We start from the raw sequence: 22656 nt of genomic DNA on the forward strand, positions 1-22656 counted from the left end.
GACTGATCTTTACATAGTCTTGTGTACTAAGGGAGAAGGCTGCCGTCCTCAAACCTCATGTTACCAGGCACCACAGTGGTGGCGGTGGGGGGGGGGGGTCAGGACAGTGACTTCCTCAGTTCATTATGGTACCTGCCTATGTGATCTGTACCCCTTCTTCTTTTTTTTTTTTTTTTTTTTTGCACAAGCCTACTCGTTTAAGTTGATTTAAATATGTTCTTGACTTTACTCTGCAAAAGTTTGTAGTTGTATTGTACACAAAAAAAGGTTCTAGAGACTAAACATTTCTTACCTTAATGCATTGCCTGCATTAAGGTAAAAAATGTTTAGGCATCGTTGTTTGGAACAAAAAAAAAAATGTTGAGGCATCGTTTTTTGCTCCTCAGCTCTCTTTCACTTACCTCAGCCCTCATTCGATCCAGTGCTGTGCACGTCTCTAGCTCTTCTTCTCTCCCCTTACTTCTGTGTCTCACTGGCTTCGATGGGGCAGCAAGAAGCCATTGGGTCCTGCTGCTGTCAATTAAAGCCAATGACGAGGGGGGGGGGGGGCAGAGTCCTGCTGTCTGTGTCAATGGATGCAGCAGTGGGGCTCAGGAGCGAGTACGCACAAGTGCCCCCATAACAAGCAGCTTCCCATGGGGGCACTGGACAAAGATGGAGCCAGGAACACCAACAGGGGACCCGCATTGCACCAAGCAGGTACGATTAGAGATGTTTGGTATTTAAAAAAAAAAAATCCTTTACAAAAACTTTTATAAAAAATATTGGAAAACATCATAATAAAAATGGCATTACTTGCCAATAGTGCTCATGATGCAGGTTGCGTTTGGGCCAGAGCAGAAACAAAAGAAGCTAGCTAGTAATTATATTAGAAGAATGCCTTGGGTTTTGGGGTACTTGGTTATTTAGTAGGGGCGCAAAGATAAACTGAAGGTTTTATTATGTATACGGTGAGCAAGGTTTTATAATCTACCCACAACTAATGATTCTTTACCTACTAAATGCTTATTGTTTCAGAGAATCTATACCACCAAACTCCTATGGGAATCAGTTTGTGATGTTTGATGACATTCCTCTGTACTGGGATGCTTGGGATGTGATGGACTATCACCTGGAGACCAGGTAAATGGAAGTAATGTATTTCAGTGTCAGACTTCAGTATCAATTCTACATTATTATTTTCCATCTCATTTTTTGATGGCAGGAAACCAGTATCGAACCTCTTAAATAAACTCCAGATCAGCAGCAGTGGAGGACTAAGAGGAGTTGTGACATTCACTCTGCAAATCAGTGAGACTAGCACTATAGTACAAGAGATAATCCTGGAAGCTGCAACCCCATATATTCGATTTAACACTAAGGTATACAACAAAACAAGATGGACACCTAAATACTGTGTAATAATAATGTTTACTTTCATGTGGAATATCCCAGTGAACCATTGTTACTGTCGGTAACCAATCTTGGTCCTCCCTCCATAATCAAAATAAAAGGGACAGCGTGATCCCCATTGGGGGTGTCCGCTCCCCAAGGTACTCATCCCCCGTTACATTTGCCTTACCTTTCCAATTTCTAGCTCTGTTTGTGATAGTTTGGGTGGGTCTACCCCGATCCCCCCGTGGGCATACCTATTTTTCAGGTCGTGTATGATTATAGTACATCTAAATGGCCTATGTTATGTTCAACTCACACTAGGTGCCTTTATTTTCCAGACCTTAGGCGTGAGTCTGTTACTATTCCTGTAACTGTTTTTTTTTTTTTTTTTTTTTTTTCCATTCATGCAATTGTTGTGTACTATTCTGTATGCTTGTAATTTTTTTCAATAAATTGTTATTAAAAAAATAAATAAAGGGTATACAACAACCAGGGCAGATAGCTATAAATCAGAATATGTGTGTTCTAAAACATTCCAAAGGTAATTTTTAATCTTTGTGATGCAAATAATGGTCAGAGTATTACATTGGTAACACAAATAACATACAATACAAGTAATACATCTTGCATTGAAGCAATTGAATCGCGCTATGAAAGTTAAACATTTTATCATTACACTTTGTACTTTTTATATCTTTAATCACAATCATGTTGGTTAAAGAATTGGACTAGCATTCTGACCATTACAATATGTTATGTTCAGAATAACCAATTCATTCTGATTGAGGTTTCATTTTATAGGATATTGTTTAAGTAGAATTTAGCCTTTTTAATGTGTGTTGTAAACTCTATTTAAAAACAACAAAAAAAGAGGAGCCCAAATATAGTAATATAAACTGGTTATCTGCAAGCATGCAGTTTAATATCATTTTTATTACATGAGTTCCAGTTTAGCTGCATGGATATGCTCTTACATGAAATCATAACTGCAGTGATGTGATCCAACCAGGTATAGGTGTAGAAATTCTGTACAGATGTCTTTTAAAACGTGTTTAAAAATATTTTATAGTTTTTAACCGGATCAATAGATGTTTTGCCCATGGCTTTAGTTCATATTTAAAAGGCTTTTTCTTTTTTTTTTACTATTCAGGGGGCTGAGTGCCTATGGGTTGTCCTCCCTTGAAGTGAAGTTCTATTTATTCTGTAAAAGCAAATATCAATCAGTAACCTGTACCCCAAGCAAGTTCAGTGCTTCTTCAGATAAATTAAACTGTTTAAAAAACTAAAGTGGTTTTAAACCCACCCGTACTTGAAGATATCTTCAACCTCAACCCTTTCATTGTATAGATGGGATACCCCACCAGCCAAAGAGATATACAAAAGCACTTCAAAATGATATTGTTTGTACCTATTGTACCATTGGGGTGAAGCATATTGTTAACTGACAGGAGACACTGCTCTAAATGGCCTGGAAGAGAGGTTGTGAATTGGCTCAAGTGACATCCCAGGACATGTGACACATTTTGGCTTAGCTCCAAACTAGGCTTTGCTGCAACGAAATTATGAACAGCAAGTGCATGACCTAGGAAAAGTATAGTAATACACGATTTACCCACCTAAAGAGGAGCATGTCCACTGCAAGGGCAACACAGCAGAGGCTCTTTAGGTCTGCAGATCGTTGCCACCAAGAAGGAAGAATGCAAAAAGAACTTAAGGCTTAACGGTCATTTCTTAGAAGAGAAAGCATATGTGGAAAACTAAGGGCACAGATAGATAATAGATGTAATTAGGAAGGCTTAAATTATTTTTGGGATGGTTGGACCACTTTAAAGGGTGAGGTCACCTTTTGGGGAAAAAAAATAATAAAGCACATATTTTTGCTGCAAAAAATGTGTTTTTTATTATTTTTCCCTAAGGAGCCTGGAAAGCATTGCCCCCGTGATCAGTGGATCAGGGGTGCACTGCCAGACTCCTGCAGGCAAGCCCTGCAGCTTTGTGCCCGTAACTCCAAATGGAGTGACTTTTTACAACCTACAAGGCTTGTGGATGAATTCCGAGGCCGCTCATCAGCAACCTCGCAGTCTATTCAGAACTACAAGCCATCAGCCACAATTGATGAAGGTAGTTGTAGTTCACGCATTCACAGGAAGCCGTGAATGAATAATGTGGCTGTGTGGATGGAGCCTAACATGGCCGCCTTATTTTCAAATGGTGACAGTGGCCGCAGGGAGAAGGTCCCCCGCTCACTGTCACAGGGAGGGGAGGCTAGTTACATGTTCCACCCTAAATACAGTTGGAACATGTGTAACAACATTGTTCCAAAAGATAAACATATCCTTTTAATGTGATTATAAAGTCTTTTTTTTTTTATTTGCCTCAGGGGTACTTGCTGTGAGAAAGGGGTTCTAAATATCAAGTTATTAGGAAACAATGCTCTATAACATGAAATGTTTACAAAGTTATCATATTTTCCAGTAGTGTGTGATTAGTTCTTCTGCTTATTAGGAATATTTGCTTCATGTTTTCCAATAGGTGGCATGGAACGAGGCTCATAAGTTCTTAAAAGTTGAATTCCCAACAACTGTTCACAATGCAAATGCTACTTACGAGATCCAGTTTGGACACTTGCAGAGACCCACTCATCGAAATACTTCTTGGGACTGGGCCAGATATGAGGTATGACTCTTCTCTCTTAAAGCGGTTGTAAACCGCTGGTTGTTTTTTTTTTTTACCTGCAAGGTAAAGGCATAATGTGCTAGTATACAATGTATACTTGCCTGAAAACGAAGCCCTCCAGCGATTGGATGTAATCGCTGGAGGCAGCGTCCATCTTCTCCTAGTCTTCCGTCTGTGTGACAGACCAGAGCAGCGATGACATCACTCCCATGCATGCATGAGGGAGCCTTCATTCACCGCACAAGTATCTGAAGGAATGGCACGGGTGGCCATTCCTTCAGAGCGCATACGTCAATGATGTCATCGGCTGCATGTAATGTAAATATCTCCTAAACGGTGCATGTTTAGTAGATATTTACAGTACCTATAGGTAAGCCTTATTGTAGGCTTACCTATAGGTACAAACTATGCCTTGGCGTATACTTCCTCTTTAACTAGTACAACAAAATTATTAATGGGGTGTCCTTGCCAGAATCTAAAGTCAGCGAAAAATCTCTTAACCTTTAGCTTTCTTATAGATCAGTTCTATTAAATGTGTGGCCCTCAGGTCGCATGTGGTCTGTGAGGTAGGTGGGCGGGCTGGAAGAAAGGAGGAGGTGGTGAGCTGGCAGAGGAGATAGAGATTGGCTGTGGCTCCAGGCAAGAAAAACGTCAGGCAAAGCGCATTCTCCCAGGGGGTGGGTGGGATCAGTTAACAGCATGACAGCGCGGTTGCAGCTGTAGATGGCGCTAGAGCAGTCCTTAGCCCTGCAAAGCATAGAGGACGTGCGAAACTTTCAATGTAGAGAGAAAGTAGAGTGGCATACACAGATATAAAGAGAGCTTGATTGAATGGGCATGGGGTGGCTGCAAGGCTATCTCAAGGTGGGGGGCAAATGAAGGACACAAAAAGCAGCATTACGCTGCCTTGGAGCTCCCTAAGCCTGTCTCTTAGATTACCATTAGTAGTGTTCGTTTTCATTAATTCTGTTGAAGTGATTAGAGGAGCATAAAGCGTTCCATAATAAATGGGAGCTGCAGGATTTTTACTCACTAGTATCTGACAAAATCCATTGTTTAATATGCAATAACTGCTTAGCTACAAAAAAAGGAATATCTGTCAATGTGTGACCCCCATAGATCGAGGTGTGACTGCCTTTGTGGTGTGTTCTTTCACTTTATTTTTAAAATACCTGTAGTAGATCATTTTAGTTGCAGGAAATCAAGTTTCCTAGTAATAAATTAATAAGGCAAACATTCACTAATCTTTCATATATGAATAAGATAAGCATGTATAACCTGATCTGATATTTGACCACTATTTTGGCAGTCACAGAATATCCTATAGCAACTGTTGCTTATAATGGCAGGTCTTGTTATTTCTTATGACAAGATCCTTATTTTTCACTTTTGCTGTCAAAGTTAAGAAACTCTCCCCATTTGTTTATTATGTGTTCCTATTCACACAGCATACCTAAAATAAATATAAAAAAAAGCAAAATAAACGATTCTTACTTTATCTATTTTTTTTTGACACGGGTATATACAGGAGCGCAAGCTATTCTGAACATTTTCAAAGTGTAGACAGACACTTTCGTTACTGAAGCCTTGAGATAGTTACCCTGTGTTTGTACAAATCTACTTTGCAACTGATAAAGGAGATCTGCTAGCACAGTACAGATAGGGTTAATTATGCTAAACATTACTCCTTAAAGCTGCACTCCAACTTATAACTGAGTGGAATGGTCAATCCCAGCATAGATTATACCTCTGTACCATGTTGCCCTGTTGTCTGTAGATCCCCTGGTATCAGGGTTTAGTTGTGACTTTGTATCATGTGACACTCTGTATATCCAGCTGATAGACTCTGTCCCTTCCACAGTCACTTCCTGAAGCACCTAGTGTTTGTAATAGTCCCCTCTTTAGTCTTTCAGACTCTGCAAAGGATGTAACTTCCTTCACAGCTCTGATGGTGGTTGGAATGGAATATATCCTAATTAGCATTCAATCCCGCCCAGTCACACCTACAGGAAGAGTCCAAACCTCCCAAGTCCCACTTCACGGATCACAGCATTATTCAAGAATGAAACCCCTTCATATACACAAATACACAGCCTGCTGTGCCGCTGCTGGACAGGATTGAATGTATTTGAATTAAAATTCAATCCTGCTCAGTTAAATATGCCAACCAGTGTGAATAGGAAAAAGTCCCACCCTCCTAAAGCCCTGCTCTCGGTGAAGCAATTAATTTACATATGAAGGAAACCCCTTTATTATAACCCCCTATAGCTTTTCCTCTGTAGTCTTGCAGCAAGCAATTATTCTTTGGCATGCTGCAAAACAGGAATGACACAGGAGGTGGTATGAATACCTTTCACCACCCACAGGAAGGCCCAGAAACTGCCATGACCCACCCACATCAACTCCCAGAACTGGTACAAGTGACTCCCATAGTTCGCCCTGAAGCTACAGAGGCTTAAAAGATCATGGGACATGTAGTATCAGGATTGGAAACGGAAGGAAACAGGAAGTTGGAGAACTTTGAAATTCAGCCAGGGGGACTGACATCACCGACACAGAAACCTGCTGGATCCAGCTAAAGGAGGTGCATTAAACGATTCTAGGACAATATCCTCCCTAGACAATATCCCCCCTCTAACCCTAACCCTATGTCCAGGGGGATGTTTTCCGGGGGGATTATGTCCAGGGGGATGTTGTCCCGGGGGATAATGTCCGGGGGGGGGGATATTGTCCTGATACCGCATTAAACCTAAACGGACAGTGAGGTTGTGATTCATTTATATGCATATTGCATCTGTTTTGGGGAGGAAAGCTGGAGTTCTTCTTAACCATTACATAGAAGAGGAAAACCAGCTAGGATTTTCTAGGATTTTAAAGCATGTTACAAAGGTAAGCAGCAATTTCTTAAATCGATTTTTTTTTTTTTTTTTTTAAAGTTATACTATGTGAATAGGAACATGTAATAAATACAAAGTGGGTGTGATACAAATTTGGCTGGAAACGTGGAAATACATTTTAAGACACATTTCTACCCCCTCGTATACCAATTTCAGCTTAATGTTTTGATCTTTCAAAGCATCTCAGCCATGTTTTCTCCTGCAGGTTTGGGCTCACCGCTGGATGGACCTGTCTGAGTACGGTTTTGGAGTTGCTGTGCTAAATGACTGCAAATACGGTTGCTCTGTACTAGGCAATGTTCTCAGTCTCTCTTTGTAAGTTTAAATGTTTCAATAAGATTTCTTATCCTAATTTATTATTAAGAATCACAAAGCAATGTAATAGAAACCTGTTTAACCATCTAAGTTCTAAGCACTATTTTAAAACGGCACAAGGACAGCAGCTATTTGTCCCAGAATTATTTTATTCCAGTGCCCAGACTTGCCAATTTCTCTGAGCCATCCCATGTGGCACTGACACTTGAATTGTCAGCTGCCAATGACAGCCAGGGTGCAGCAGTAAGCCCAAGAGCTGAAATAATCATATATATCCTTGCAACAATAACCCTGGATGATCTGGAAGATGTAAGTAAACGCAATAGCATTCAAATCTTAAGAGGAAACCTATAAAAAAGTTGTCATCTTTATCATTTGTGCCCTCATCAGCCTGTCTTAGTGTTATGCTAACATTTTACAGAAACCATGTAGTGTCAAAAAGCAAATACAATGTTTCTAAAGTAAAACCATACATTCGCTTTGAGCTTTATCGTTCTGCTTTGTTACAAAAAAGTCGCACCAATGTGATACATTTTTAATCAGATGACTTGTTGATTATATTTTGCTGTAAATATATAGGAGTGCAAAAATTATGTAAATATTGCGTTGAGAAACATTACAGGAAATGTATTTATTAACAATTAAAAACCAAGGAAATAAAAAAAAATATATGTATTCAGATTTGCTATCAAGTTAAAGCTCTATCTGTTCTGAAAAAAACAAAACAATGTATAATACGTTAAAGTTCACCACAAACACTAAATAAAATATAACGTGTGAAACCGAGACCTTGCCAAAATGAAAAGAAATACTCCAACTCCAGATAAAGGCTCGGACACTCCGAAAATTGATTATATTTTAATTGGGTTTTCTATTTCAAACAAAAAGTGGGTGTCATTCTGTAGGGATACCAAGTGGTGATTTCTCCCCCCTACTCCAACCATGTGAGCTTGTAGTAATAACCTAAAGCAAATCATGGAGGTTTAGATGTCTATCTGTAAGCTAATTATAACTATGTTAGTATTTTTTTCTGACATACACATACCTCCCTAAAGTGTTACTAAACCCAGGACCCTGCATGCACTATATCTGGTCTCCCACAGTGCACAGAACATGGAAATGCAATTATTTTTGTAAATATAAACTGCAATATTCCTTTTCTCATCAGCAATATATAGCAGTCTTGTGATTTCTATTAGTGTCGAGCACCGGTTAAAGCTTTTAGGAGCAGTTTTCATTGTCCTTTGACTGTCCTATGAGGCTGCATGACCCCTGACCCTTTGTCTGGACAGTGCTGATTGGCCCTATGCTGATCACATGCACCCCCCCACCTCAAAAAAAACAACTCTCTAGCAATACACACCAAACTGAGCATGTGCAGAATGCCTCCTAGGGCTCAGTGCTATCAGCAGATGGATTGGGGACAGTAAAAGATAGGGAGGATCAGCGAAGAGAGGATCAAGCAGCCTTTTTTAAACAATATGGAGGATTATCTCTTAGGTTCAATTTTCCTTTGGATTTACCAAAAACCATTTAATATGTGTTCAAGATTAAACAACTTTCAATTGTATCCAATCAGGCAGGATTCTAGGACAATCTCCCCCCCCCCCCCCCCCGGTATCAGGACAATATCCCCCCGGGACAACATCCCCCCCGGGCAATATCCCCCCCCCCCCCCGGGCAATATCCCCCCGGAAAACATCCCCCTGGACATAGGGTTAGAGGGGGGATATTGTCCGGGGAGGATATTGTTTGAGGGGGGGGGGTATTGTCCGGGGGATATTGTCCTGATACCATTAGGCAGACCTCTGCACTACATAGTTTAACTATCTCCCGTCTGATGTAAAGTAAAGTAAGATGACAGTGGATGGGATCCCCTCCCATTCTGGGGCGACGTCCTATGATGTCACCCAAGTGTCAACGCTCTTTTGCGCCCACAGGGCAGCGATTTTATTTATTTATTAATTTTTTCCGGCCGAAAAATGGGTCATATATGCTGAAAATCATAGCTGCCAACTGTCCCGTTTTTGACAGGATAGTCCAGCAAATAGGACCTTGTCTCGGCTAAATTTGCCAGGACTTGTCCCAGCCAGTGGGGGAGCGTGTCTCTCTGTGTTCTCTCCCTGTTCCTGATCTTTCTCTTCCAGACAGAATTTTTATTTTATGGCACTGCTGAGACTAGTCCCTCTCTAGCATCCCCTTCTTTTCTCCAATATCTCTCATTTGTTCCCCGATGTACTTGAAAAAACTATTTTAGAATCCTTTGGGGGGAAAAAAGTCATTTTCGTTTTCGGCCAAGGGCATCCTGAATTTTCTATTTCTGTTTCGGCCCAGAATTTTCATTTCAGGGCATCCCTACAATTTAGTTTGGGTACAGTGTTGCATGATAACACAATGGTCATTCAAAGTGTGACAGTGCTGAAAGCTGAAAATTGGCCTGGGCAGGAAGGGGGTAAAAGTGCCCTGTATTGAAGCGGTTGAGGTAAATCTAAAGGAAAATTGTACATGTATGGCCAGCCTAAGATTAACCCCTTAGGTTCCACCTGCCAGCATGCTTTACTGCATATACAGACTGATTTTACTGCTGTGGGTTTAGTAACACCGGACCCTTGTACAGTTAAAAAGAAAAAAAGGAAAAAGCATCCAGAAATGCCTTTAAAAACGCATCAAAAAGCGAATGCAGAAATGCATCCGGAACGGATCTGGAGGACGTTTTTGTGGTGTGAACTAGCCCTTAGGATGTTAGTTGACTTTAAAATCACTTTACAATATGATTTAACATATTAAAAATTATATGTAATATGCCTGTTTTATTTTTTGTAACTAGACTAAGAGCCCCAAAATCTCCAGATGCCACTGCTGATATTGGACTTCATGAGTTTTCCTATGCAATAATGCCTCATGAGAGTAGGTATCTTTTTTGATGCATACCATTGATTTAAAAACTCCATCTAAGCAAAAACGATTTTCCTTCAACAGAGCTTCTTAGATAACCTAATAACTACATGATCTCATTTTCCGAAACTAGGAGAACAATTTAACATTTCTTAAAGAGAAATGCCTAAAAAGAGGTCGCTGCTGTGAGAACAGTGGGCTTATTTCAGAATAGGTTAATATAGATATAGATATTTTTTTTTATTTTTTTTTACAAGCATGTTATACTTACCTGCTCTGTGCAAACAAATTGCTTAGAGCAGCCCTGATTCTCCTCTTCTGGGGTCCACCGCTGGTGCTCCTTGCTCTTCCTCCCTGTGTACCACCATGGAAGCAACCTTAACCACTTCCCATCCATGCCAGTTCTGACACTTCTCTCCTACATGTAAAAAATCTACATTTCTCTTTCTTTCATTGACTGACACGGCTCCTTATCTTCTTTACCATTGGGTTATACTGCCCCCTACAGGAGTAAGACACTAGGCAGAAAAAAAGTCTGGCTACGCCTATGGGCAGTCCCAGGGGGTATACTCCCTCTCTCTGCTCAGTTTTTTTCTGCCTAGTCAGGAGTAAAGACCTAGTTCCTTGCTGTGATCTCTGGTCCTGGCAATGTTTTCTTTTAATTAGAATTTTTTCTCCTGGATTTTTTCCTGTGCGATCTACAATCAACTGCTGGACTGGGCGATGGGCTGGATAATTTAGATCTAGTGGTCACCCCAGTCTGGCCAGCGTGCGCGCAGACCTCAGCTCCGCGCTAGGTCAGCTGTGACATAGCCCCACCGGACAGGGGCTGGCCTGTGAGTTAAACATGTCGCATATGGAGAGGAGGTTCTGTCTGGAGCGGTGCTCGTCTGGTTCCTGGTATGGTAAATAACTGTCCCCCCCCCCCCCCCAGAAGGGTTTTGGGGTGGATGTGGGCCCCTCCATGGGACGGTCGGGACCCCTGAGTACCCTTCCTTCCCTTTAGGCACCCCCATCAGTCTCCTTCACTGATGCTAGGGCTGTTGGGTGGCCTGGTTCACCGCCTAGGATGGGGGCAGGGTGCTGCGCTGGCGATGGGGGGGTTGCACGACCGGGCCATCGGCTGTAGGGGGAGGCTGTACCACCTGGTGGGGGCTCCTATCAGGGCCCCCCCCTTCCTGCCTGTGTCGTTTTTCTGAGGCCTAGGGATCTCTCTAGGGTTCCTTGAAGCCTCAAGGGGCCACCATTTTCTTGTAGCCTGTGTGCTTAATGCACGGTAGCCATGTTTGTGTAGTCTGGTGGTCATTTTTTGGTGGTTTGCCATTGAAAATAGCGGCGGCCATGACAGTGGAGTCCTCTGGGTGGAGATTTCGGCAGTGGGAGCCACTCTTCATCCCCTGGTGCTGACTCCTGGGTCTTTTTGTTTCCTGATCGCCGTTCGTGCAATGCAGATTCTCCTGGTAGCTGCAGTGCCTGGTTTCTGCAGGTGGGGATTCTGGTGGGGTCCTCTCCTTCTCTACTAATGTTCAATTGGTGCTCTGTGGTTGGCAACCAGGTGGACTGCCAGAGCGGTGGGGGTTGTCCCTTAGCAGTGTTTACACTTTTTTGTGGGGTCCCCCTGGTGACTCATGGAGTCTTTGGAGCACATCTCCCCACCTGATCCCCTCTCTGAGGCTGCGAGGCCCTCCGGGTCCCATCCATCCATGGATGCACTGACAGCGGTCCTGGAGTCCTTGGTGTCCCAGGTGGAGGTGGCTTTTGGGCGACTGGCTTGCATAAAGTGCCCCCCGCCTTCCCCTGCCGTATCGGTCTTATCAGATCCTGAATCGGATTCGGCTGCTGAAAGTGTGGGTAACCCTGCTGGGTCTGCGACCACGCACCCTGAATCCTCAGATAATGAGGATTCCTCCACTTCTGCAACCGCGTATGAAAAGTCACTGGTGGACGCACTGATTGTAGCTGTGTGTGAGACCTTAAAGATGGAGGATGCAGCTGAAGCTGCGGCGGAGGCGCAGGTTCCCTTTGGCATTCACAAGCCATCCAGAGTGGAAAAGATGTTCCCTTTCCAAGGCAACCATGATTCCGGTTGAAGAGTCCCTGGCCTTAAAGGACACGGTGAACAGAAAGGCAGAGGCCGTGGCCCGCAATATGTACACCCTGGCTGGTTCGGCCCTGAGGCCGATATTCACCATTGCCCTGGTGTCGCAGACTCTGACTGAATGGCCTAGGCTTTTGCGTCGTGACCAGCTGGTCCAGGGGCTGCAGTTTATCTGTGATGTCTCTTTGGATATGGCTCCCCTAGTGGCTCTGCTATCTGTTTCAGCAGTGGTCCTTCAGCGTGTCTTTTGGCTCAAATGCTGGTCTGCGGACCAGACTTCCAAAAAGTCCTTGACTGATCTTCCCTTTTCAAAGAGATCGCCTGTTTGGTGCTACCTTGGATGACATCATTAAAGGTCTCACAGGGGGGAAGAGTACCTTTCTTCCACAGGCCCATTAGTTTTATTCGTCCCTCAGGGTCGATTGACAAGGGATCACAGCCCTTCGGGGCCTCCTCTGGATGATCCAAGTGAACTTGGCCTGGCAAGTCAAGAGCGGGCTTCTTCAGACCCGCAAACAAGGCCCCTTCAGCATGAAAGTGCGCCCTCACCCGTATCTGGGGTGGGGGGATGTCTTCGCTGGTTTCCGGACCCGTGGACTCCCCTGGTACAAGTCAGGTGGGTCCACGAGGTCATTCGGTCTAGCTACAAGATTGAGTTTTGTTCTTACCCTACGGTAAGGTTCTTCCTTCCAACATGTGACTGTCCTTAGTCCGCTTACAGGCTCTTTTTGGGGCGGTGCAAGTCCTTTCACTTTAGAGGGGGATGGTCCTGGTTCCGACTTCAGAATGTTTTTAGGGGTTTTTACTCAAACCTGTTTACAGTCCCCAGGAAGGAAGGCAAGGTGCTTCCAATTCTGGACCTCAAGGCACTGAACTGCTTTGTGCGGGTGCAGAAGTTCAGAATGGATACCGTTCGCACTGTGATGGCTTCCTTGCATCAGGATGATTTTGCTTTCCTCTATCAACATCAGGGACGCTTACCTTCACATTCCAAAATGTGTCAGTCTCAGCTCTTCCTCCGCTTTGCAGTGGGAGAGGAGCATTATCAGTTTGTGGTGTTACCCTTTGGTCTTGCTTCTGCTCCTCGTGTCTTCATGAAAGTGTTAGCCCCGGTGCTAGCATTGTTATGCCAATGGGAGATCGCAGTACTGGGCTACTTGATGAGTCTCCTACTGCTCTGGCGGAAAACCTGGAGATCACCATATGAGCTTGAGGGTGATTGGCTGGATTCTGAATTTTCAGAAGTCTGCTCTGGCTCTGTCCACAAAGCTGGGCTATCTGGGCCTTACTGCAGTCTCTGGACCATACGATCCGGCTAAGCTGGGGAGCGAAAGAGTCCCTGATTTGGTAGCTTCGCGCTTAGGCTGGGAAAATCCTTCCTCCCCTTGTATTGGACAGTGGTCACCACGGATGCCAGCCTGTCCGGCTGGTGAGGCGTCTTCGAACAAAATTTCTGCTTAGTTGGTTTGGACACTGGAAGAGTCCAGACTACCTATCAATGTCTTGGTACTCCGAGTGTTCAGACTGTGCCTGTATCATTGCATGGATCATTTTCAGGGATGTCCAGTGCGCATTTAATCAGACAATGCAAAGGCCGTGGCTTATATCAATTACCAGGGGGGCACAAGAAGCTTTGGATGTAGCTGGAAATTCTAAGGTGGGCAGAACAGTTTGTTCCAGCCCTCTCCGCTGTACACATTCCCAGGTGGAAAACTGGCTGACGAATTACCTCAGTCGGCAGGTGTTGGATCATGGGGAGTGGTCCCTTCATCCGGAGGGGTTTCATCAGTTGTGTCTCTGGTGGGGCATCTCCGAGGGGGATCTGTTGGCGCCCCGGCCTTAACAGAAAGGTGCAGAGGTTTGTGGCTTCGTCACAAGATCCTCTGGCGGACGCCAGAGGGGTCAGTTTTATCTGATTTACACTTTACCTCCTCTCAAGCTTCTGCCAAGACTTTTACGCAGGATTGAGGAAGAAGAAATGAGCGGAATCCGGTCATCCTAGTGGCCCCAGACTGGTCTCATCGGGCTTTGTACGCCGATCTGGTGTGTCTGGTTGCCGACGTTCCTTGGAAGCTTCCTCTCAGGGAGGATCTGCTGAACGCCTGGTGCTGATGGAGAGAGGTTTGTCTGAGTCAGTGATTCCAATGCTGTTAAAAGCTAAGAAATCTACCTCTAGGAAGATCTGCCATTGTATGTGGAAGACGTACATGGCGTGGTGTGAGTCTATTGGGGTTCATCCTCGCTCTTTTTTTTTTTTTTTTCAGCGGTTCGGATCTTGACCTTCCTTCAGTGGGGGGGGGGGGGGGGGGGTCTGTTGCAGCCTTGGGACCTCAATTTGGTGCTCTCAGGGCTCCCAAAGCCTCCTTTTGAGAATCTTCGGGAGATTCCCCCCTTCTTACGCTGTCCCAGAAGGTGGGCTTTTTGGGGGCTTTCACCTCTTCGAGCAGGGTGTCGGAATTGGCGTCATTACCCTGGTGTTCACCTTACTTGGTGGTTAACAGTGATAAGGTGGTTTTTCGCCCCTTTCTGTCGTTCCTTCCTCAGGTTCTCTGATTTTTATTTGAATGAAGACATTGTGCATAAGCATAGGGGGGGTGCGCTTTACATTTTTTTTTTGTTTTGTTTTTTGTATGAACTCTATTGCTGTCACAACCTCAAATCCCTCCTCTAGCCTCCAATGCAGCCGATCGTTCTGATTGGCTGCTCTCCTAGCCGCTAGCGGCCAGGTAAAGAGGGAGGTGGGACAGGAAGTGATGAAGTTCTCGTCGCTTCTGGATTCCAGGGTCACAGAGAGGGAGGAAGGATGTCGGTTCCTCCCTCTATGCTGTGCAGTCGCTGCTGTCGGTCGGATTGTTCCTGGGCTCTGTGGCCAGATGGCAGAGCCCCAGAGGGGGAGGGGTTCCGCCGCCCGCAGAAGTGATCAAGTGGTTGTTCAACCACTCAAATAACTTCTGCTTTAAAGGGAATCATTAGCTGCAAAATTTTATATCCGGGTGATGCCTGTAACTGCAGGCATCATCCCGGTATAACTCCTGTAAACTGAGCATGTCCTATGATGGCCTATGGTCGGCAAGTGGTTAAAGTGCATCTATAGCTATTTTTTGTAGTTTTGGATAGGGTGAGAAAAGGTTAAAACCTAAGTCAGGATTGTATTGCTGTCTCCACTAAATAGATGAACCGTCTCTCAGTCCCAATAGTAAAAAAAAAAAGCTTCTCCAGCACCCTTCCTTTTTTCAATCCTTTTTGGTGACCATTAATATCAACATTACTATCATACAATTATATCTATTACTAGTTTACTACTACTATTATTATTACTATCACCACCATTATCATTCATTCCTATCGTATTGTCATTTACATTTTTAAATTGGTCATTGCCAATAGATGTGCATTTTTTCATGATGCGCTATGATTCATATTGCACTGGGTGTATTGCTTTCTGTTTGTCCCAGTGACCATTGTCACCAAGCCAGGAGGTGATAAAAATCGGATTTGTATGGTGGTCACTAGAACTAAAAAAAAAAAAAAAAATGCATAGTTTTAGTTGTACATACAATTTAAAGTAAGGGTCATGTTGTTTGCTTGTTTTTTTTTTTTTTTTTTTTTTTTTAATCCACCTTGGGTTAACTGGCTGTTAATTACCATTTTATGACTTTGTACCCACTAGGATCATTTCAGGAAGCAGGAGTTGTCCAAAGTGCATATAACTTTTGTATTCCTCTTCTGACAACCTCATCACCAATTGCACAGCCCAGCTCCTGGAGTGCTTTCAACATTTCTTCTCCAGGCGTGGTGCTAGAAACAGTCAAACTGGTAAGTCTTCAACTTTTTAACACCAAGCTATTGTTAACCACTTAAGGACCGGGAGGTTTTATCCCCTTAATGACCAGGTCATTTTTTTGCAATACAGCATTGCGTTACTTTTAACTGACTATTGCGCGGTCATGCGACACTGTACTAAAAAAAAATCGATGTCCTTTTTTCTTTCGTTCATTGACTGACACAGCTCCTGATATTCATAACCATTGGGTTATACTGCCCCTACAGAAGTAGGACACTAGGCAGAAAAGAATTCTGGCTACACACATGGGCAGTCCCAGCGGGTATACTCCCTCTCTCTGCTATAGCCACCCAGTTTTTTTTTTCTGCCTAGTCAGGAGTAAGGGCCTATTTCCTTGCTGGGATCTGTGGTCCTGGCAAAAAATTTTAGATAGATTTTTTTTTTCTCCTGGAATATTACCTGTGAGATCTACAATCAACTGCCAGACTGGGCGACGGGCTAGATAATCTAGATCCAGTGGTCACCCCAGTCTGGCCAGCAAGCGCGCGCAGACCTCAGCTCTGCACTAGGTCGGCCGCGACATAGCCCCACTGGACAGGGGCTGGCCTGCGAGTTAAACGCCTCGAGAGGTTGCATACGACCGGGTCTCCATCCGAGTCCCAGCGTTCCTCCTGCTCGACAGCCCCCACCCGATTTAGATGGCGAGGGGTTCTGTCTGGAGCGGTGCCCGTCTGGTTCCTGGTATGCTGAGTAGCTGTCCCCCCCCCCCCCCCGCCCTCACCCCCTGGAGGGATTTTGGGGTGGACCTGGGCCCCTCCTTGGGACGGTCGGACCCCCAGCTTCCCCTCCTTCCCACAGGCACCCCCCCCCTGCTGAGTCCCTCATCCTGCACCCCCCCCCCATGCTGGGGCTATTTGGGAGGTCTGGCCACTTCCCTGGGATGGGGGCAGGGCGCTAACTGGTGATGACGACCATGAACGATTGTTCAGAGGGGGGGGGGGGTTGTACCTGGTGGGGGCTCCTGCCAGGCCCCCCTCCTGCCTGGATCTGTCCTTGAGGCCTGGTCTCCCTTCTGGGTCCCTGTAAACCTTGTGGTGCCGTGCGGGGCCGCCATTTTGCTGTAACCTATGTTTCTATACATGGTGGCCATGTTTGTGTAGTCCGGCGGCCATTTTCTTGTGGTTTGCCATTGGAAATAGCGACGGCCATGACAGTGAAGCCCTGTGGGACTCCTAAATAATTTTACTTCCTGATGGCCGCACATGTAGTGCAGATTCTGGCTGCAGATGCCTGTTTCTGTGGGTGGATCGCTTGGTGCTTTGTGCCTGGCGACCTGGTGGTGCTGCCAGCACGGTGGGGGTTGTCCCTTAGCAGTGTTTTACACTTTTTGTGCGGTCCCCCTGGTGACTCATGGAGTCTTTGGAGCACATTTCCACACCGGATTCCCCCTCTGAGGCTGCGGGGCCCTCCGGTTCCCAACCATCCATCCATCCATGCACTGACGGCAGTCCTGGAATCCCTTGTGTCCCGGGTGGAAGTGGCTTTCAGGCTATGGGCTAGCAAAAAGCGCCCTCTGCCTTCCCCTGCCTCATCTGTCTCATCAGATCCTGAATCTGATTTGGCGGACGTGGGTCACCCTGCTTGGTTTGCAACCACGCGCCTGGAATCTTATGATAGTGAGGATGATTCCTCTACGTTTTGCGACCGCGCACGAAAGGGCACTGGTGGATGCACTGATTGCATCTGTCCGTGAGACCCTGAAGATGGAGGACGCAGCTGAAGCTGCGACGGAGGCACAGGTGCCCTTTGGCATTCACAAGCCATCCAAAGCAGCAAAGGTGTTTCCTTTCCCTGCCTACTTTAACAGAAATGTCGCTAAAGAGTGGGGGCAACCAAAGCTTCCCCCGTGGGGTCTGCGCTTCACTAGGTGTTACCTCGATAAGTCCCTTCTTAAGAAGTGGACTGTGCCACCGGTGGTGGACCCTCCGGTTTCCAGATTTAACAAGGCAATCATGATTGGAGAGTTGAAGTTGAAGAGTACCCGGCCTTTAAGGATCCGACTGACCAGAAGGCGAAGGCTGTGGCCTACACTATGTACACTCTGGCCGGTTCGGCAGTGAGGCCGGTATTCACCATTGCCCTAGTGTCCCAAACTCTGACCGAGTGGGCTAAGCTCCTACACCATGACCTGGAGGGGGAACAGCTCCCCCCTGCCTTTGCCAAGCTGTTGGGGCAGCTGGTCCAGGGGCTGCAGTTTATTTGTGATGCCTCTTTGGATGCGGCTCCCCTGATGGGTCGCCTCTCTATTTTGGCAGTGGTCCTTCAGCGTGTTTTTTGTCTCAAGTGCTTGTCTGCGGATCAGACTTCAAAAAAGGCCTTGGCTGATCTTCCTTTTCAATGGGATCGCCTGTTTGTAGCTACCCTGGATGACCTCATTAACCACTTTACCACTTACGTCTGGGCCACTTTTTGCGATTCGGCGATGTACGACTTTAACTGACAATTGCGCGGTCGTGCAACGCCATACCCAAACAAAATTTACGTCCTTTTTTTCCCACAAACAGAGCTTTCTTTTGGTGGTATTTGATCACCTGTGCGATTTTTACTTTTTGCGCTATAAACAAAAAAAGAGCGTCAATTTTGAAAAAATAACAATATTTTTCACATTTTTTTTTTATATGAAATTCCCCCCAAAAAAATTTAAAAATCAAAATTTTTTTTAATTTTTGGCTAATTTGTTTTCTGCTACCTATGTTTGGTAAAAAAAATCACAATAAGTGTATTTTGATTGGTTTGCGCAAAAGTTATTGCGTTTACTAACTAAGGGAAAGATTCAAGATTCCTGTCATTTTTGGTGTTTTTTTTAAAAATAATTTTAATATTTTAATATTTAAATATTTAATATAATATTTTTTTTTTAGTAATGGCGGCGATCTGCGTTTTTTTTTTTTTTTTTTTTGCGGGACTGCGACATTGTGGCGGACAGATCGGACCCTTGACTGACATTTTTGACACTTTTGGGGGTACCAGTGACATTACTGCAGTAATCAGTGCTACTGAACAATGCACTGTTACTGTAAAAATGACACTGGCAGGGAAGGGGTTAATTTTATTGGAGAGGGAGGGGTTAATGTATGCCTGGTGCTTACTAACGTGTGTGGGGAGAGGTGACTGAGTGACACAAGGACAGATCGCATGTTCAGCTATGCTGAACCCTGCAATCTGACCCTGCCTGTCACTTAGGAGATCCGCCCGCTTGTGTTTACACAAGCAGGCGGATCTCCACACTCGATTCCCTGACGATCGGGGAAGAGCAGCGGCGATCGCCGCCGCTCCTCCTTTGGCCCGACTCCCGATGTGACTGAATACAGTGGGAGCGAGCCTCCGGCGGCGTGCGCGCGCCGCCAAGAAAGGGGAGTGTCTGGCGACGTAGGTCTACGTCGCCAGATGATAACGAACCACTTTGCGTGAGCAGACGGCAAGTGGTTAAAGGTTGCACAGGGGGGAAGAGTACTTTTCTTCCTCAGGCTACTAAGAGCAAGGAACCTTGTTAGACGTGGGCCTTCCCTCTCAGCTCATAAGAAGTTTTTTTGTCCCTCAGGGTCGACTGACAAGGGCTCGAAGCCTTTCAGGGCCTCTTCTGGAGGATCCCAACTAACATGATCTGGCAAGCCAAGATCAGGCTTCTCCAGACCTGGGGACAAGGCTCCTTCTGCATGAAGGTGTGCCCTTATCCGTATTGGGGAGTTGTGAGACATCTCTGCTGGTTTCTGGGCCAGTGGATGTCCTGCGTGCATGACAAGTGGGTCCACAAAGTCATTTTGTCTGGCTACAAGATTGAGTTTCGCTCTTGTCCCCCGGCAATGTCTTTTCTTTGGAACTTGTGCCTGTCCCCAGACCGCTTACAGGACCTGTTTGGGGCAGTACAAGACCTGCTCTATCAAGGGGTGATTGTCCTAGTTCTGACCTCGGAACAGTTTTCAGAGTTTTTACTCAAACCTGTTCAGAGTTCCCAGGAAGGAAAGCAAAGTGCATCCAATCCTGGACCTCAAGTTGCTAAACTGCTTTGTGCGGAGTTCAGAACGGAGTCTATTCGAACGGTGGTGTCATCCCTGCGTCGGGAGGATTTCCTTGCCTCTATCGATATTAAGGATGCCTACCTTCACATTCCTATATGTGCCAGTCACCAGCATTATCTCCACTTTGCTGTGGGAGAGGAGCATTATCAGTTTGTGGCATTACCCTTTGGTCTTGCATTCTTGCTTTGCTCTGGTGGAGAACCTGGAGATCACAATACAAACTCTGCGAGAGTTCAGCTGGATTCTGAATTTTCAGAAGTCTGCTCTGGATCCGTCCATAAAGCTGGGCTATTTGGGCCTGACTCTGGACTCTGCCTTAGCCAGAGTGCTCCTTCCTCTGGACAAACTCCAGTAATTGCAGGCTGCAATTCGCCTCCAACAAATTGTCATCCCTCCAGACTTGCGTGCGGGTGCTGGGCCTAATGGTGTCTACCTTCGAGGCGGTTCCGTTTGCACAGTTCCATATGAGGTCCCTGCTATATATGGCCTTGGGAGTTTTTTGTTCATTGACGGAGACAGCTCCTGATCTTCTTAACCATTGGGACGTCCCAAAGCAGTGTTAAACATGAATGGGATTTTTGACTTACCATAAAATACATTTTTCTTATGTTTACTGACAAACACAGAACCCACCCCTCTGTGAAGTTGTAATTCATCGGACACTGCTTGTAACAAAACTCAGTACCTATAGCAGAGAGAGGAAGTATACACCCCTGGGACTGCCCATAGGTGTAGCCAGACTTTTTTTCAGCATGGTGTCCTACCCTGGCAGGGGGCAGTATAACCCAACGGTTAAGAAGATCCACCAATGAACATCCGAGAAATGGATTTTACGGTTAGTAAAAAATCCCATTTTTTTTTTACCTTCTCCTATAAAACATTCCCAATAAAAAAAATTTACAAAATACATTTTTTTTCATCGATTTTAGGCCAATATGTTTTCTGCTACATATTTTTGTTAAAAAAAAATCCCAATAAGTGTATATTGATGGATTTGCGCAAAAGTTATCGCATCTACAAACTAGGGGAAAGATTTGTCATTTTTTATTTATTTTTTACTAGTAATGGCGGTGGTCTGCGATTTTTAGTGGGACTGCGACATTGTGGCGGACAGATCAGACACTTTTGGGGTGGACTAGTGACATTACTACTGTAATCAGTACTAAAAATATGCAGGAAAGGGGTTAACAGCAGAGGCCATCAAAGAGTTAAATGTGTGCCTAGGGGGTGCTTTCTAACTTTTTGGGAGTTGGACTTGCTGGATGAACACAGAGACCTGTGTTCCTAAATAGGAGGAAAACAGGATCCCTGTGTTCATCACTGACAGAACAGCGGTGTGCCGCGTTTACTTTGGCAGACCGGCATTCTGTCTCGGGGGAGTGATGGCGGGTGCCTGGCAGACATCGCGTCCCACGGACCTGCTGATTGGCTCTCCCTCTAGCCAATCGGCGCGTGCACGTGCCCCAACTAACTGCTACACGAAACGACGTACAGGTAAGTCGTTTCGCATAACAGAGCCGACCTGCCACCGTATAACTACAGGGGCAAGTGGTTAAACCATCACTTAAAAAAAAGATTGTAAAGGGAGTCAGTAGTACAACTTGCAATGAAATAACAGGCATGGGATGATAAACAACATTAAGAGTTTTTTTAGTCCTTGAGAAAAGTCCATATAAAAACACTGTTGTACATTATGGCAGCATCAGCATTCTCTCTTCCAAGCAGGATCTGGGGAGGCTCCCACCAGCAAACCATGTATAAACAAAAATAAGGAGGAAAAAGCACCACTACCTAAAGTGTAGCATTTATTAAAACATATTGGTAAAATGAAAACCAATAAATATGCACTCACATTTTCAAGATAATAAAAAGTGTATCTCTACGTCTCCAGCAGGTGGCGACCTTCCGGGTGGTTGATGGTGTGCAAGTGCCTCCAGGTGGATGTGATGTAAAATGCTTGGAACCAGGAAGTAAACAAAGGGAACACCGGGAAGAGCCAATAGCAGCAGACTGTGCATATCACATGGATGAGAAACACTGTGGACAGCAAGGAAGTGTTGCAGGCCCACAAGATGGTCGTGATGATGTTAGATTTGACGTAAATGGGCGTGGTTACGCATTTTAGGGCGTGTTCTCTTTGCCAAAACTTCTGGTTATCTCACTGGTTCCAAGCTCCTTACATCACATCCACCCAGTGGGGCTTGCTCACCATTGGCCACCTGGAAGGTCTAGATTCATCCTTGGGTTGTGGAAGAGATTTAAGCTTTAAATCCACTGAAAGGCATCACAGACTTTGGTGTCACTATTTTAAATACAGTCTGTGATGTAATGTGATGTTGAATGGTCACTGGGACAGGAAGTGAGGAGAGTTACCCTTTTTGGTGACAAAGAAATATCAACCCGAGAGTTTGACACTTTCCCATTCTATACAAAACTAGAAAAGAAAACATTTGGACGAGAGTACCACTTTAATGCTGAAAGTGAAAGTCGTGGGTTAAAAAAAAAAAAAATCTATGGAATTCTTACAACATGTCTTAT

General features: G+C 45.0%; 1 protein-coding gene across 1 annotated transcript in view; it reads left to right on the top strand.

Moving 5' to 3' along the window:
* MAN2C1 (mannosidase alpha class 2C member 1) overlaps nt 1-22656 on the top strand; it is a 95387-nt gene that overhangs the window by 67217 nt on the left and 5514 nt on the right. The window contains exons 19-24 of the mRNA XM_082256823.1: nt 1018-1122; nt 1205-1361; nt 3907-4050; nt 7153-7262; nt 10090-10169; nt 15926-16071. Coding sequence (XP_082112949.1) covers nt 1018-1122; nt 1205-1361; nt 3907-4050; nt 7153-7262; nt 10090-10169; nt 15926-16071 — 742 coding nt within the window. The remainder of the gene's footprint in view (nt 1-1017; nt 1123-1204; nt 1362-3906; nt 4051-7152; nt 7263-10089; nt 10170-15925; nt 16072-22656) is intronic.

This window comes from Pelophylax lessonae (assembly GCF_965119305.1).
Source record: "Pelophylax lessonae genome assembly, chromosome: 4".
NCBI classification, from domain to species: domain Eukaryota; kingdom Metazoa; phylum Chordata; class Amphibia; order Anura; family Ranidae; genus Pelophylax; species Pelophylax lessonae.